The 17345-nt window shown below is 39.0% G+C and overlaps 1 protein-coding gene across 3 annotated transcripts in view; it reads right to left on the reverse strand.

Annotated features, from left to right (window-relative positions):
* Positions 1-17345, reverse strand: part of Zfpm2 (zinc finger protein, FOG family member 2) — a 446087-nt gene that overhangs the window by 145190 nt on the left and 283552 nt on the right. For all 3 annotated transcript variants that reach the window (XM_085831847.1, XM_021183129.2, XM_021183128.3), the window contains one exon: positions 5977-6088. In XM_085831847.1, coding sequence (XP_085687973.1) covers positions 5977-6088 — 112 coding nt within the window. The remainder of the gene's footprint in view (positions 1-5976; positions 6089-17345) is intronic.

A 17345-nucleotide genomic window follows, 5' to 3' on the forward strand; every position in this document is an offset into this window, starting at 1 on the left:
GTTTGATTGGGGTACAGAAAGTTTCTTTCCCGAGTTAGATCATGTTAGCATTTCTGTCATTATTTTATCAGTGCCTAGCACAGAGAAGAAAATCAGTAAAGTCTTAATTTATTAATTGCATGACTAAATGTGTATACAAGTACAGCTTGGAACTTTGAATATTAATCTGATTAACACAGATTAACATAGATTGTGCAATCGCTACCCTTTCTGTTCTTGAGCAGTTCCTCTTCAAAGACAAACCAAAGGAAGAAAAATAACATCACCGAGAAGCATTAGGCAATATGTCAAAGAAAAAACAATAACCTATAATCTTGGCCTAGTCAATGGTGGCTTCAAAAGCCGTACCAACTCTTTAAAAAAAATAGTCATGAAACTAGTCCTGAGACTGAATGCCAGCTTCATATTACAGGAGCTACTTGTATTGCTGAGTTTCATGCTTCTGAGCTGTAGCTTACTCCTCTGTAGAATAGAATTATTCTGCTTGTATCATATAGATGTTGGAATAATAAACAGGATTGAAAACAATGAGAACAGTACGTAGAGTAGAAAAAGTTTAATGTCTGATGCTATTATTAGCATTAATATTATCATCATATTGATAATCACACTAATATTTATATAAGATTCTAATTAAGAATAAAATAATGAGTGAACCAGATGGTTCATCAGGTAAGGGTACTTGTCACCAAACCCAAATACTCAAGTTCAGTTGTTAGAATCAAAGATCAGAATGAGAGAATCCACTCCTACATTTGTCCTCTCACCACTAATGTGTGTCATAGCACATGTGTTCCATGCCACTCACACAAATATTATATATAAACAGGTACACAAATAAACAAGTAAATGTTAAAAACAGGGAAACATTGTGTCCTATTAATAACAAAGGCAATGGTTTCTTAAGGCATCAGGTCTCTGAGTTTATGATATATTTTTAAGGCTAGATAAGTAGACTCAGTGCTACTTAGTGAAAGCTATAGAATTTTTCCCTCTTAAATAACAGATATGCATGTATTCTTATACATCATCACAAAGGCCTGGTGCTATTGTCTGTTAACTCATACTTTTTTTTTTTACCCTAACGGTAGACTTGGTTGAATGGATAGTAATCAGGGGTATTACAGTTGTCTTAAAACACACAGACAGTCTAGGTGTTTCCCCATAAAAATTCCACCAAGAAGCCACTGGAAAACTGTACCATGGAAGGCTATTAAAACAAGTGTTTAGAGAGGGTAAGTGATTGGCGTTGAATTCATGTAGAGCCTTTACAATGATACCATGCTCTCACATATAAAAGAATCAGTAGTAAGGGGAAATGGGGGCTATTTAATAGTATTTCATTATTTTGATTGACATTTTGACTTAGTACAGAGACCTAGTGAGTGAGTTATTTAGAAATACCTGCATGAAAATTAACTTTGAAACTGAGATGATTGACAAAACACCATACAGAAGAAACTAAAAGTTTAGCTTTGTATATTTGGATTAGTTATCTCATATTTTTCATAGAAGAGTAACCATGCCTCCTACTCCATGGAAAGAAGAGAGTACTTAGGTAGGTGGTGGGTTTTAGTAGCATTGGAGTGTGCACACTTCTCCAGCAGTGTTCTCTTTAACTCCAGTGTGGGGCTGTTGAGTGTGTTGCCTCTGGAGATAAGGAAATTAGAATTATCTGGGGTCTGTTGAGAATAATGGCAACAAACAGATGACCAACAAATCTGGCCTTTCAGTGTCTGGATGACCTAATTACTTTCTGGAAGGACATGGGGTAGTTGAGGCAGGAAAAACACATCAGATTAGGAATGTTAATGTCAAAAACTGTCTTATCTTTTCTTTTGGCTAAACGGAATGATTCCAGCTTGTCAAATAGCTGTAAGTGACAAAATGTGACTTTTAAATACTTATTTTATGGATGCTTAGAAAATAAAAGCTTTATAGTTATATTTATTCTTGGCATTAGCTGTATTTAACAGTATTTTAAGTAAGTCTGAATCATCAATAGTAACAGGATGAAGTCTATTTTTATCCTTTAACAAACACTACTAAAAATTTCCCAGTTAAACCACTTCTATAAAATGCTGTACATACAAAATGTATATTTTATTTAATGATATGCTCTGAGATAGTTGGGTCCTGTGGTAATGGTACTGACACAGAATTCACAAGTAGTATGTGTGTGTTTGGCAGGAAAACAAATAAGGAACACAGAAATGTCGGCAGGAACTTATATTTTTTCCTTCGTGAAACCTCAAAAGACTTTGGCACTGATGATCCATACGTTCAGGTACCTGGACACCGCCACAGGCAACCCTGTGCTGTGGCAACAGCTCCAAGGTTGTGTTTAAGTTACTATTTTTTATGACGCTACTGGCTCATGTCCAGCTAATTCTTTTAGGCTTCCAGCATTGCATAGGAATGCTAGTGAGAGTCATAGTGAGTCACTGTTTCTATATTGCTCAAAAGTCATGTTTTCACTGGTGTTACTGTACTGGCAGAAGTCTGGAGCTAGCCGCCACTTCCTAGCTGCTTATACAAGGAAGGGAAGTCAGAAGACAGAAGCAGACTGAAAATAAAGTGTGGGCAACTGGATCAAGCTGTTCCTAAACTCCAGAATATTCTTGTAGCCTCAGCTATACAAGAAGATTGCACCCTCTATTCTCAATAAAAATGCACTATACATACACCATACACACATATATTGCATGGACACATATACACCACACACACAGACATAGACAGAGACAGAAAGACAGATGGACAGAGGGACAGATACAGAGACAGAGAGACAGACAAACACAGAAACAGAGACAGACACAGACACAGACACAGAGAGACTGACAGAGACAGAAACAGACAGAGAGACAGATAGACAGATGGACAGAGACCAACACAGAGACAGACTGACAGAGACAGAAACATACAGATAGATAGATAAGATACAGGGACAGAGACAGACATAGAGACAGACAAAGAAAGACAAAAACAGAGAGATAGATAGACAGAGGGACAGAGACACACACAGAGGTCAGGACCTATAAAACCACAAGACTTATTTCCATATTTTTCTATGACCCACAGGAACTCAGGATACTCTGCCCCCTCCAGAGTCAATCTGAGTACTCAAAATTAGCTTCAATCCTTTCTGAATCCTTGGGAGAGACCTGGGTAGCCTGATGTGGTTTCCCAAAGTTTGTTACTCAGGAAAGCACTGTTAAGGCACTTACTGAAGGAGAACTAAAATACATTTTTAATGACTGCAGCAATCGGCCAAGCATTACTGCCAACATACATGGTGAGTTTTCAAGACTAATTATAACATGCAGCAACTATTTGGTCATTGGCTCTTCTTTAATTTTAGGATCCTACAGCATATTTGGGGAGAAATATTATACTTTAAGATACATTCTTTATGAATTTAGGGTATCATGGTCTGATTGTTTTGAAGGAACTTATGATGAAATGGTTGGATAGAGAAAGGTAGGATCATATTGCACAAAGAACACAGGGTTTGGAGTAGCAAGGACCTGGGTTAAAATTTGCCTCTATTTGTTAGGTTGTATGACTGCAGAACATTATTTAGTCTCTCTCAATCTCATGCAGAAAGTGGAGAAAGCATGAAATGTCTTAAGGCTTCTTGTAGAGAGGATAGCTTTTAGTGTGTAGAACTAAACCTTATGCTAAATGAACGTTTATCAGCTTCATGAACACAATACACAACTTACCTAACTAGTTCTCTTACCTATCTTTTGTAAAACAGAGACACATATCTGGTATGTCACAGAGGATGAGAGGAAATGATGCACTACAGGGTTCATTGCAGGTCAAGTATAAGTCTTATAAATTCAACACTGGTAAGTAGCCTTCGGCAGCCAGAAAGAAAAAAGGAACAGCAATTCATGATATTCATTATTTGAAAACGTTCTATGTGATATGTCTATCGCAGTGATTCGCAGCAAATCATCATCTATCCAACCCATCAATTAATATCTCTATCCTCCCTTCCTTCCTTCCTTCCTTCCTTCCTTCCTTCCTTCCTTCCTTCCTTCCACTTTGTTTGTGCAGAGAGCTTGCCTGGTCAATGGCAGAGAATGAAAACAACATGCTCCTTACTTTCAGTAAATAGACAGTAGATGGGATAGGAAAGAGAAATAGCTAACTTCTTGCATCTGTATTTTTTGAACATAACAATTCATCGTAAGAATGACAATGATAGTCAAGAGGAGAAGTGTCTATAATTTGTTACAAGATTGGTAAAGAGGACTTAAGGAGTGCCCCAAAATAATGGCCATCAATGTACAAAACTAGTACATGGTTAGACTTGGTACATGTTTTATGAGTTAATTGATGATAAATAATAATCTTCTGAAGATTACCCAGAACATGCTTATTGACAAACAGCTTGAAGAATAGGCAACTATAATACAAAGACAAAATTGTGTTCAATGCTCAAGTTAAAGCACTCAACTGAAATGACTCTAGAATTATAATTTTAATTAAAAATATATTTCTTAAAATAATTCCAGATATAAATGCATTGGGTTTGGATCATTTGAGAGGAAGGCTATTTACACTGTCCTTTCCTATTGTATCCCTACAATGAAGATCAGTTATAATTGGCCAATAGAAATCTAATCATCATAATGGGTCTGATCCACCAAGAATTTCTCCAAACTTGGATTCTGTATGTACAGACTTGTAAATTGACTCATTATACTCTATTCTGACAAGTTATAGTGACATAGACAAAAGAATTTTCACTTCTCTTTTACTTATAAGATACTGTCAGAATATCACAGATATTTCAAGTTAGAAAACTGGTGGCTCTGTGACCAGCAATTATGGAAGGGAATGGAATATAATCAGACTCTGGTGTGCAGGTTGTGTTGTTAGCTTGCAAATTCCCTCTTTCTGGTGTTTCAACTTTCAAAGGCACAGGGTAGTTTGGAGGCAATCCTCTTATAAATGTACAAATTGTAATGATTATAGGAACAAGTTGTAATTGTTTCTAGCAAGTTTTTTAAGAGTCTTTGATGTTATGATTAGTGTTTCATATGTTAATATATCGATAGAGATGCTTATTTGCTTGCTCCCTTGTATGCTTTCATAGATTCTGGGTTCAATGAGCAAACAAATCTTTGATCTCAGTAGGTCTATTTGGTTAAAAAAGAAAGCCGAAAGAAATGAAACATGAGAAGCAAAAGGTTTTGCAATATTCACGAAGAAGTGAGACTTGGGAGTTCTCTGTGTGAATGCTGAGCTAGTCGGTAACTTAAAGATAGAAAAAACACACAAGGCTACAACCCCCATACCCCAGCCTGCAAAACTCAATACACAAGACCACATTCCTGTCTCAATGAGAATTGTCTCCTGATGTGTCATCACCGAACTGCAGGTCCTTTTGTAGCTACAAGACCTTGGCTAGGCTGATGTCACACTGTGCGAATCAAAGGCAGCACTCTGCCAGCCATGGGGCTCCCTCTTCCCTGTTAGCCTTCTGCCCTTCACAAAGCATCATGGGCAGAATGTGGGCTTTGCAAAGGTTTTCAGCTCCCTTCTCATCCTGCATGATTTCTGGACTGACATGCTTCCTGAAGCATGTGCCTAGACACAAAGTGCTAAATTTCAAAAGGCATATGCTTTTTGGTTGATTGTGCCTAAGAAGGGAATCAGAGAATTCACAATAGGCAGCTACCCATAAAACGAAGAGGAAAAGCACACCAACCAAGCCACTCACACAGGGGCTTAGCAAATGTGCACAGCACTAAGTAATTAACGCTGTGACTCTTTTGCATTTGTGTTGTACAGAAGTAAAACTCAGAATGCTTCACAGAAAACACAGTGCAGTGAGGCTTTCAAAGGAAGAGGGAAGTGAGAGGCTTACATCATACATGGTCCCCTCTCTCTGCTCTGGAGCCGTTCACATTCCTCAGCTTTCCTTGCCACTGAAGAGACAGGGAAGGGTCCTTAGCTTACCTTTGCTGTACACAATGCAGTTGTTTTTGCTGTCTTCCACTCCTTGCCAAGTCACATCCAGAAGCCATTTAGGACCAGCAGTCAGCACCATGGGGACCTGCGCCTTCGTCTTCTGTGGAGTGATAACAAAGAGATCCCGTTTGCTCTTGTTGACTAAAATTTCGATTGATCACTGTACTAATAATTTTATTTTAAAAAACAGCCAAGTCTCTCAAACCATAATCCAAGGCCTTCTTCTCCCACCTCCTGGTATATTTTTAAGAGGACGGAAGCTGGAAGGCTCTTATGTTTTCACTAATCTTGAATGGTGGAATTATTATCTAGGATTTTCCCTCTTAAATGATACTGGATCAGATCTCCAAGATTAGGCAGACCTCTGGTGGCTCTGAGCTATAAAGAGAATGCTGATGACTCTCATTGCAGAGAGTGTTTGGAAGTGAACTTTAGACACGTTGTACTTCACTATCAACAGGATCTCACGATTTCCTGAAACAGACAGGAAAAGAATTTAAAGAATCAGGATCCATTTCAAAGCTCTATCCTGAGTGAAGTTTATATTAGAGTCGGTGCTTATTTGGAATGAGTAATGAAATGCCCACCTGCCTTTGCTGAGGTGTGGCCATGTGGTCTGACTCTAACTGCAATAATAATGATGCTAAGGACTCACCACACATTGTCTCCAGGAAACAGTAAAAGAGCAACCCTGAATCAATCAATTACAGAGAGACAGAATCATAAGCTACCATTTCCTCATACAGGCAGGGAAGCCAGGGCCACCATTCTAACAGAATATACCAGAGATAGGTAAATCTAATTCTCATTACATTCAACAGTTTCGGGAGTCTGGCACCCAAATCCTTTACCCTTAAAACCCGTTTGATAAATTTACACGACAAGAGATTCACTAGGGAGGAGATCAGGAAGTCTCTGTGAGAAGGCACTTCCCCCATGAGTCACCCTGAACTGGCTTTCAGACTTATCATTCGACAGCCCGTGTTCTGTGTATCAAATATCAGGAAACCACAACACTGAGGACAATACAAGGGTCTCAAGGTAATTTCTGAACTGAATTTTCACCTAGATATGATTCTGCCAAAGAAAGCTCCGTGCATCCTGGGACTTCCTCACATGTTCTGTGCTATCACAAATTTCCCAAATTGACACTCACAAGTATTCGCTGGAGGATTTTCGTGTACCCTGGCAACTTCAGACCTCACAGGAATCTGGAAAATCCATTTCACCCACCGCACAACAACAAGGACTGTGTACAACATATCAATCCATTCACAGCAAAAAGATGTTAAAAACTGTATATAAGATAGGTGCTGACTCCTTTGTTAAAATAAGCATCATATTAGGCAACATAATGACTACCATATAATGGGCTAATAAATTATTCATCCACAAAGGATAAATTTGAGAATGAGTCTGAAATGATAGCAATGTACTCTGTACTATGTACATTTGTATTATACATATGTGTGTGTGTGTGTGTGTGTGTGTGTATGCGTGCGTGTGCACGTGCGCGTGCACAGTATATAATGGTTTGGGTAGCTGAGAATGTGCGGTGACCCCTACTCAGCCATGCAGGCCTGTCCTCTCCTTAAAACCTATACCATAGTGCAGCCGGCCTCTTTATGCCATTAATAACCCTCTTACAATGCCCCAAAGGACAAACTGCCACAGTGATCTCTGAATATTAAACCAGAGGCCTTTCCATTATGTAAAGTCTTCAGGAAATCTTAGTGTAAGATAAATAAGCCAGATATCCTACATCTAATCTTCCACTCATCACACACACATACACACACACACACACACACACACACATGAGAGAGAGAGAGAGAGAGAGAGAGAGAGAGAGAGAGAGAGAGAGAGAGAGAGAGAGAGAGAGAGATTCAGTCTCAGGTGAAGATGTTAATTGCTTAATAAACTGTGAAAAAGATAACAGTGTGAGACCATACACCTGAAAATTGTTTGGGAGTTATTCAGTGGCAAGGGAGAAATGTCTGTCTTGTAGAGTCTCTGGGGAAAGCAAAGAGGTACCATACAGGAAAAATGTACAGTTACAGGGATCATGTGGACAAATGATGAACAATATATGTACACTATGTTCAGGAACTCTGTGTTTACATTCTTGGATATTCTTTACAACCTCCCTCACCTCCTCCTCTCCCCCCTTTTCCCCTTAGGTTATTATTTATTTATTTATTTATTTATGGCAGTGTTTCTCTCTGTGTAGTCCTGGCTGCTCAGAAATCCACTGTGTCTAGGCAGGCCTTGAACTCAGAGATCTGCCTGCCTTTTCCTCCAGAGTGCTGGCATTAAAGGCATGCACCACCACTGCCAGCCTTTTAAAACTTTTCTTAGTATCAACAAATTACTAAAAGAAAGGGCTAGCTTTCATCATCACCACTGCCACCGAAGGCCTTCTTCCTCAAAAATAGAAAAAACTTAGGAGATATGCTTGGGAGTAAGGGCTAGAAATAAGCTACAAGGACCATAACACACCAGGCAAAACCTTTTGTGATTAATTCTCTAAGTCAGTGGCTCTCAACCTGTGATCTTTTAATACAGTTCCTTATGTGGTGACTGCTAGCTATAAAAGTATTTTCATTGTTACTTCATAGCTGTAATTTTGCTACTCTTATGAACCATAATGTAAATATCTGTTATGCAGAATTTCTTACCTAAGACCGCTATGAAAGGGTCATTTGACCCCCACAAGGTTGCAAGGCACAGGTTGAGAACACTACCTGTGTAAGCAGACATAGCGAATTGAGATGGGTTCATAGATAGAACAAGAAGGGTGTTGTGAGTTCTGCTATTTACATAGTGTGGTAGATGCTTGCTCTGCCTTACTTACAGTTAAGCAAGCCAAACCTGAATGATTAAGTAACCTCACGTGAGCAAATACCTGGAAGAAAGCAGTGTCAATGTCTGGGTTGTTTCATTCCCACCATGCTCACACTAAATGAAACCTGAAGTCACAAGTTTTCTTGGACTGAAGGGCTTATGAGAAGGCAGGGGTGTTAGGCTCACCCTAGCTGCTAAGGCTACTGAAACGATATTAGTAGTTTCTGTCTACTTAATATCAGCTGCATGTAGAATTTTAATACTCCACCTGAATGATACTCTTTCTCTTTTTATTATTCCTGCATCAGATAATTATACCTCTATCCTCACTATTTTATCCCTAAACAAGTTAAGACAAGAGAATATGGCTTTTTAACTCAAAACAAAATTAGTTGATTACTAGCATTTCTGAATGATAAATTAATATTGTATCTCTTAGCACCTTTGTAAACATATACCAGGTCTCAGCCCGCGTGATATCAATTTAAGAAACTGAATTGAAAGGGAATCACTTTCTTGTACTCTATGTCAGCAAGGCTGAGTATAAGAAGTTCTAGCTGAAAGCTATACCCAAGCTGTAACGTAAATAATAAGTAGATAAAAAATCTCCAGGGACCAGTTATTACAGTTTTGAGGAGGTGAGTCAATTTCTTTCTGAAGAAGTCAACTTTTGTAGAGATTGACTGCCTTCAAAGAAGATTACCAAGTGTGAGAAGGGATAGAGTTAGCCAGGATTATGTGAAATGTACACTCCAGAAAAATCCATGAATAGAAAATAACAATAACTTCCACATATTGATCATTAGGTCCATTTCTTTGTGCCTCTCTCTTGTATGAGGAATCCTAGAAATTCTAGAGTTTTGGAAACTTTAAATTTCATTGAATTTAGTTCTCTAGCTTATAGGAGAGATTTAAGGCAAATGATTCATTAAAACATTAAATGTACAGTTAACAAGACACACTGGGGAAAAAAAAAGAATGCTTGTAAAAGGCATGTCAGTCCTGAGAAGAGCCACCCCCCCCAAGGCCTCAGCACCTGTAAATATGTTACCTTCTTTAGCAAAATGTGTGGTTAAAATATTTAGGACCTCGGGGCTGGCGAGATGGCTCAGTGGTTAATAGCACCGACTGCTCTTCCGAAGGTCCCAAGTTCAAATCCCAGCAATCACATGGTGGCTCACAACCATCCATAACAAAATCTGATGCCCTCTTCTGGAGTATCTGAGGACAGCTACAGTGTACTTACATACAATAAATAAATAAATCTAAAAAAAAAAAATTTAGGACCTCAAGAAGGTAGGAGCAATTAGTTATGCAGTTAGACCAATTCAAGCCACAGGAGTCCCTAAAAGTATGAAAGGAAGACAAAAGGGTGAATAAGGAGCTTCTGAGATGCTGGGAGTGGTGGTTCATACTTCCAGTCCTGGCACTCAAGAGGCTGAGGCAGGACAGCTGTGAGTCTTCAGATCACATAATGTGTTCCAGGCTGGCATGGGCTATAGGTGACACTCTGTCACAAGCAATCAAGTGAATTCCATACACAGAGGATTCCACCTGCTTTTAAGGATGGGGACATGACCTAGGCTATGAGCAATAGAATGTGGTAGCTCAGTTTTCCGATTCCAGGAAGGAAGAGCTAGGGACAGTTGTTGTGGCTCAGACCTAAAACACTATTGTTGTGAAATATCTTGCCACCAGGAAATTGACTGCATCTCAGAACCTCCAAAATAGAACATATCTGCAGGACACCTTAAGATCCATATTGGATTTCTGGTCTACATAATTGTAAAATGATAATTTGGGGATTGGCACCTCTGTTGGTGATTTAAAAACACAAACAGGAAAACCAAGTTAGCAAAAAATATATTCAGATTTACTTATCTGTGTTTCCTTCCTTCCTTCCTTCCTTCCTTCCTTCCTTCCTTCCTCTCTTTCTTTTGTTTTTAAAGGTCAAAATTTCATTCTCAAATGCTTTCAAAGTTATAAAATAACTTCTTTTTTGATCTATAACTGATGCTCCTGCTTCAAACTGACACTGAACACCCAGTGGTGCCTGCAAGCATCCTTGGTTCTGATTAGGGTCTATACAAACACATCTGACATAATCTTTAACTTTAAAGTTGGAATATATTAAAAATCAAGGTGAGGGAGAAATTGATGGATTTGGGAATCTTTATTCATGTTGCAGTTTAGTTGTGGTTATGGAAATTCAACCAAGAGTTCTAAACTTCAGGATACATGTCTATAAAAATATGTATTCTACCCAAATATTTTAATACATTAAAAGGGAACAGAATGCTCACTCTCTTCCAGAGGCATGGCAAGCATTTACTAAAAATTCTGAATGAACAAATGAACTGAAATGTCAAAAAATTTTACTGATCCCCCTATTTCTTGAGGGTTTGCAGTGTTTACAGTGATTAGCATAGAGGTTAGGGGCAGAATTTCTTTATTATCCAATTTAAGCATTGTGATAGTTAGTGCTATTATTCAACAATCATAATAATCAATAATATTATTTTAAAAACATTACTCTGTAATTTCTATCTTTATATGTTGAAATATTCTTTTAAAAGTTAGGTCACCATGTGACTTTACTTGACCACTGAATGTGAATAGCAAGTGGATGGGATGGGTGGTAGGAACCTGGAACCTCAGCTCTGAGGTAGAATGACAGGGTGATCGAAGACAGCCTGGCTTACATCATGAGAGCTTGTCTGGAAGAGAATACCAAAACAAAGAAATGAGAAGCAGAAGCAAGAAGAAGAAGAAGAGGAAGAAGAGGAAGAGGAAGAGGAAGAGGAAGAGGAAGAGGAAGAGGAAGAGGAAGAAGAAGAAGAAGAAGAAGAAGAAGAAGAAGAAGAAGAAGAAGAAGAAGGAGGAGGAGGAGGAGGAGGAGGAGGAGGAGGGAGAGGGAGAGAGGAAGAAGAAGAAGAAGAAGAAGAAGAGGAAGAGGAGGAGGAGGAGGAGCAGGGAGAGAGGAAGAAGAAGAAGAAGAAGAAGAAGAAGAAGAAGAAGGAGGAGGAGGAGGAGGAGGAGGAGGAGGAGGAGGAGGAGGAGGAGGGAGAGGAAGAGGGAGAGAGGAAGAAGAAGAAGAAGAAGAGGAAGAGGAGGAGGAGGAGGAGCAGGGAGAGAGGAAGAAGAAGAAGAAGAAGAAGAAGAAGAAGAAGAAGAAGAAGAAGAAGAAGGAGGAGGAGGAGGAGGAGGAGGAGGAGGAGGAGGAGGAGGAGGAGGAAGAAGAAGAAGAAGAAGAAGAAGAAGAAGAAGAAGAAGAAGAAGAAGAAGAAGAAGAAGAAGAAGAAGAAGAAGAAGAAGAAGGAAGAAGAAGAAGAAGTAGAAGAAGAAGAAGAAGAAGAAGAAGAAGAAGAAGAAGAAGAAGAAGAAGAAGAGAAGAGGAGGAGGAGGAGGAAGTAGAGAAGAGCAGAAGGAAGTAGAGGAGGAACAGGAGGAGGAGGAGGAGCAGGAGGAGAACTGATGTTATTTCCATGTAGAACAGATTCTGTAAAAACATTAGGTATCTATGACCATGCCTTGCCTTTGCCAAGTTTTCCCGTAGGCATATGTGAGAGGAACTGTGAAGACTGTTGATCATGCAGCATGAGAAAGAAAGTAACTTTCTAAAGTAAAAGATCATGATATTTTTTAATCTTTGTGAAGCTTAGTTTATACTAATTTAATTTCCTTTATTTCAGTTTCCATTTTGAAATACCTAAAGAGATAGAGCTTTGTTAGTTAAAGTTTATGCTTTATCTGTAGTTCTTTCTGCAATAATTCAAGGCACATAAAAGGAGTCTTTAATTTCAGTTAAACTGGATTAAAAAAAAAACCCTGTACACTTTTTGAGGCTCTACATTGTAAGTTAAGAAAAAAAATATCTGTACTTCTAGACACAGATTGAACCCAGAGTTTTACGTTTAGACAGCTCACAACTAGACAAACTTGACAAGGACAAAATGAGTCCTAAGTGTCACTTCTTAGAAATAATTAGAATCATCTAATGTGGATAAAAGAGGTCAGACTGGCATCCACTGCTCACTAACCTTTGGAGTTACTGGACCGACAAAGGAGGTAGCCTTCAATAAATGTTTATATTCGAGCCAAAAGGTTAATGGAGATAAAAGTAGAAAGCCCAAAGGTAAAGAATAGAGGAGAATTCTAACCCAAGAAACCGATGACATAAGGCTGTCTCAGGGATTCCAAAGTTTGCTTGAGAGTTTTGTTGAGTGTTTCCATAATAAGAGCTAGGGAGAGCTAGAAGTCAAAGGAAGAGCGTGTGTATGAGAAAAACTGCACCCTTGCAAAAAACCCTACAGCTGCTGCACTCCTGCAAAAGGACTGCAATGGCTGCACCCTTGCAAAAAACTGCAGCTGCTGCACCCCTGCAAAAGGACTATGGCCTGCTGCACCCCTGCAAAAGAACTGCAGCTGTTATACCCCTGTAAAAGGACTGCAGCAGCTGCACTCCTGCAAAAGGACTGCAGCTGTTACACCTCAGTTACACCTCAGCTGTTCCCTCAGTAGTAAAAGTATAGTTGAGATAGGCAAAGAAAAATCTCAGAATTACTGCAGATATTAAATTCATATCAGAATCAAGGGCCCATGTGAACACACACACACACACATACACACCACAAATGGACTTTGTGCTTCCTATTTGACATTTAGAAACCGAATGCCATGCCTACCATTAACATTTTAACTAATTTGTTCTCATATCTAATTTAAAAAAATGATACTGTGTGTGATTTCATCTTTTACTACCACACATTTTTTTTCATAGTAAAAATTTCAGTCAATAGATTCAAGTAATTCTCCACGTTGGAATTTGATTCAATTCAGTCTTGCAGTAATGAGAACATTTAATCACTTTCTTTTTACTGTGCGATCTATCTAGTAACAATGAGTTTGAATTTTAAGAACAATGTGTTTAATGGGAGCAAACAGATTAAAATCTTTCATGCAGAGTTCTAATTCCAGGATTTACGGAATTATGTGATTTGTAATTTCAGACATGTCCTATAGCACCCCCCCACAAAACTGTCTATTTAACCAGACTTAATTTCCAATCAATAAAATAGTGTCTTTAAGTAAATGCATATAATTTAAAAGGCAAAACTTCTGAATGTTTGTACTTGATGCTATTGAAGTAAGACTTGTGTTGAAAATGTGTGTGTGTGTGTGTCTACATGCTTGTTTGTGTAGGGGTTCACATGCCAATGGGTGAGGTGGTATAGCCATTTAAAGTTATAACTACAAACTAAAGTGAATTACATTACCTACATTTATTGTTCGACAAATAACAAAGCTCAACTTTAATCTCAAAACTTGTACTGCCTGATAAAATTGTTATGCTTTATGTAATTTTTAAACATAACCAACCCCCCAAAAACACCCCAAAAACAAAAACAAAAACCCAAACCAACCAAACAAACAAACAAAAAAACAACAACTCAAGAGGCTCTGAAATTAGATGGCACATTAACTCGGCAAATGAGAAAGACATTATTGGTATGCTCTAAAAGCCACTGCAGTATCCAGGCGGGCAAGTATAGAGGCATGCATGGAGATTCTGTCAAGGTATCATTGCAGTCTTGTTTTTTCTTGAGTGTGGCCCTATACAGCATCTGCTATGGGCTCCAGGAGAGTGCAGTTCCAGAGCAGTTCTGCTAAGAAGAATCTTCAAGCTGCCTGTGGGATGCAGGATGTCAGCCATGCTAAGAGACCTTAAAACAGTCAGTGTAGAATACAATGACTGAATTCTTGCCTACTATGTCCATACTCAAACAGTTTTATCTGTTTGAAGCAGCACTTTAAATAATTGTTATCTCTTGAGGTATATTTCCTTTGCTTTATCTTAACACTAGTCACTGCTTAAATATAGAAAGTTCAATACACAAAATAATGATCTTGTTCAAAAGGAAACAAATAATTCTATATGTGCATGTTATTTAAAGCAAATTCTGCTTCCAAATAAGACTCACCATTTGGTGATAAATAGAAAAACAATGTGAGCTGAAATTATCCACTCTGAAGATAGGAATTTTTCACTTTCCAAATGGAAAGAATCACTAAATTAATAACACCCAAACTATCCAGATATTTATTCAACTTTCGTTTTCACAAAGAATAGACTCATTTCTCCTTCTCCCTGCCAGCCCCACTCCCACAGCCTCATCTGTTCTTTGCATGCATTTGGCTCCGAGCAAGGGCTTCTCTCTCCAAGCTGGCAACCGTTACCTCCAACCTTTTTATTTTATGCGTCTCTGAGAGTCACAGAGTGTTTAAAGAGTGCTGGTTTGCTGGCAGAGTTTCTGGGCTTGCACCTAATGCAATGTGCAAAAGAGTGTCAGAGCTGAAACTCTGAGAAGAAAAAAAAAACAAAAAAAATAAAACAAATTGCTCTCTAGTAGCCTTCCTTTTAGAAGAGCTTCACACAAAACTCTGTCAGGGGTCAGGAACATGTGAGCCTTGGTACAGACTATGTGACCTGAAGCCAGTCACTTAACCTCTGAAGGTCTCATCTTCTTTTTGTGTAAGATGATCTCATAGGTCCTTACAGCTTGTTAGAGCTGTCATTATGAGATAATTGCTAGAGAAGTTGCTTTCAAGCCAAACTCATGTTTTGAGGTCTGCCCAGGAAGAGACACATGGAAACCCAACCCAACCAAGCTTCCACTTACTTAAGAAAATCCATTGTTTTCTGGCAAGTAAATATGCAAACAAACAAATAATCTATCATAATTGAATGCTATATATTTTAACCTACTCAGAGAAAGCTGTGTGTTCACAATAATCGTGTTATTTTGAAGAATGGAAGTATATATACTAGATATACATTTATATATTGGTCTATGTAGGTTTACAAAAACCTGTCACTTCTGTTACATCATCTTTCTTTGAGACTCATCCAATGACACTGTGTACTCGAGAAAATGCAAAGCTACCCTGGGATACTTTGACCAACCTTGGTTTCTATTAACTTATTCTTTTACAGTTTTATACACACACACATCTCTACCTGAATTCATGTCTACTTATTTTGTTTGTGTCCCTCCTTTTTTTCCCCAGGGCCACCTGGGTAGCCTTGGGATTAGAACTATACATTTAAGTCTGGTGATTTCTCCAGTGCATGGACAACTTATAATAATCCCGCCCCCCTGCCTTACCAGGTGTCACCAGTAGCCCATGCTCTGTAGTAGGTTAGGGTCCCATAAACGCTCAGCCTCATACACTAGTGACTGTGGAGTCTATCTTCTGAAGGTGCTCTTAGTTCTGGATTCCACTGGCTAATTCTCTGTCTAGAGGATGAAATTTTGCTGCCTTCCTCCCTATTCTCTGGCTTTTACCTTCTGTTTCCTCTTCTCCAGTCTTCCATGAGTATTGGAGGGGTAATACAAAAGATTTTGTCTAGGCCTGAGCCTCCTCTGTAACTTATTCTCCACACTTGGGAGAGTCACGAGGGAGAGAAAGATTTTAATATTAATAATATTAAATCTGCAATAAGCAGACATGTTTTTCTTATATTTAATAATTTTTCCTTGTGTGTATCTTTATATCTATTATCTTAAATTAATAAGAGTTCATTTATATTTAGAACTTAGAAATTCCTGCAGTGATTTGGAGTGCCAGGAAGGGATGGTACCAGAGGGGGACCTCCCTCTTCTCAGAGGTGAAAGGAGGGGGAATAGAAGGAGGGGACTGTGAGGGGGGGGGTCTGAGGGGAAAGAAGGGGTTTGATCAACATGTAAAGCAAGAAAATAAATTAATTAATGGGAAAAACTCCTGATGTCATAATTAAGTTGATGAAAACATCTGCTGTAAAATAAGCATGGTAATAAGAGAGATGATTCTCTTCCATGGTAAAAATGGTATATTCTCCCCACAAAATCATCGTCAAGTGATTTAAACTAAGGTGCAGAAGCATAGAGGGTTAGAGCAGCTGTGCAAAGCTTATGTAAATCCTATGATAATTTGTTTACAGGAATATTACAAATACTGCAAGGATATAAAAGGCTTTGGTGATGAGGCTGTTCTTCAGTAGTTTTCCCTAACCAACACACACAGAAAGCCTGTTGTACAGCTGTTCTTTATAGGACAAGTGTCCACCTCACAGAGGCAGCAGGCTCCCGTGCTTTCTCCTCTGGAAGATTGTAGGAGCAGCAGAGTAGCCGAGCACGAGGGTCCCATGCTTCTGTTGCCCAGAGACTCTGGTCAGCAGGTTTGCTCCAGACTGGGGAGAAGAGGGAGCATGCTACAAGTCAGTGAGCTCAAACTTTGGTAGGATTGCAAAGTCTCTGTCCTGTGATACTTAAACTTCAGTAAGTCTACTTCAATTCTCTATCCTGTATTTTATCTCTCACTCCCCCTCCCTCCCTCCCTCTCATCTTCCTTCCCTTCATCCCTGCCTCTCTTTGCCTCTCCCTCCCTCCCTCCCTCCCTCCCTCCCTCCCTCCCTCCCTCCCTCCCCCTCTCTCCCTCCCCCTCCCTCCCTCCCTCCTTCCCTCCCTCTCTTC

This window comes from Mus caroli, unplaced genomic scaffold (genome assembly GCF_978045245.1).
Source record: "Mus caroli unplaced genomic scaffold, Mus_caroli_1 scaffold_16, whole genome shotgun sequence".
Classification (NCBI taxonomy): domain Eukaryota; kingdom Metazoa; phylum Chordata; class Mammalia; order Rodentia; family Muridae; genus Mus; species Mus caroli.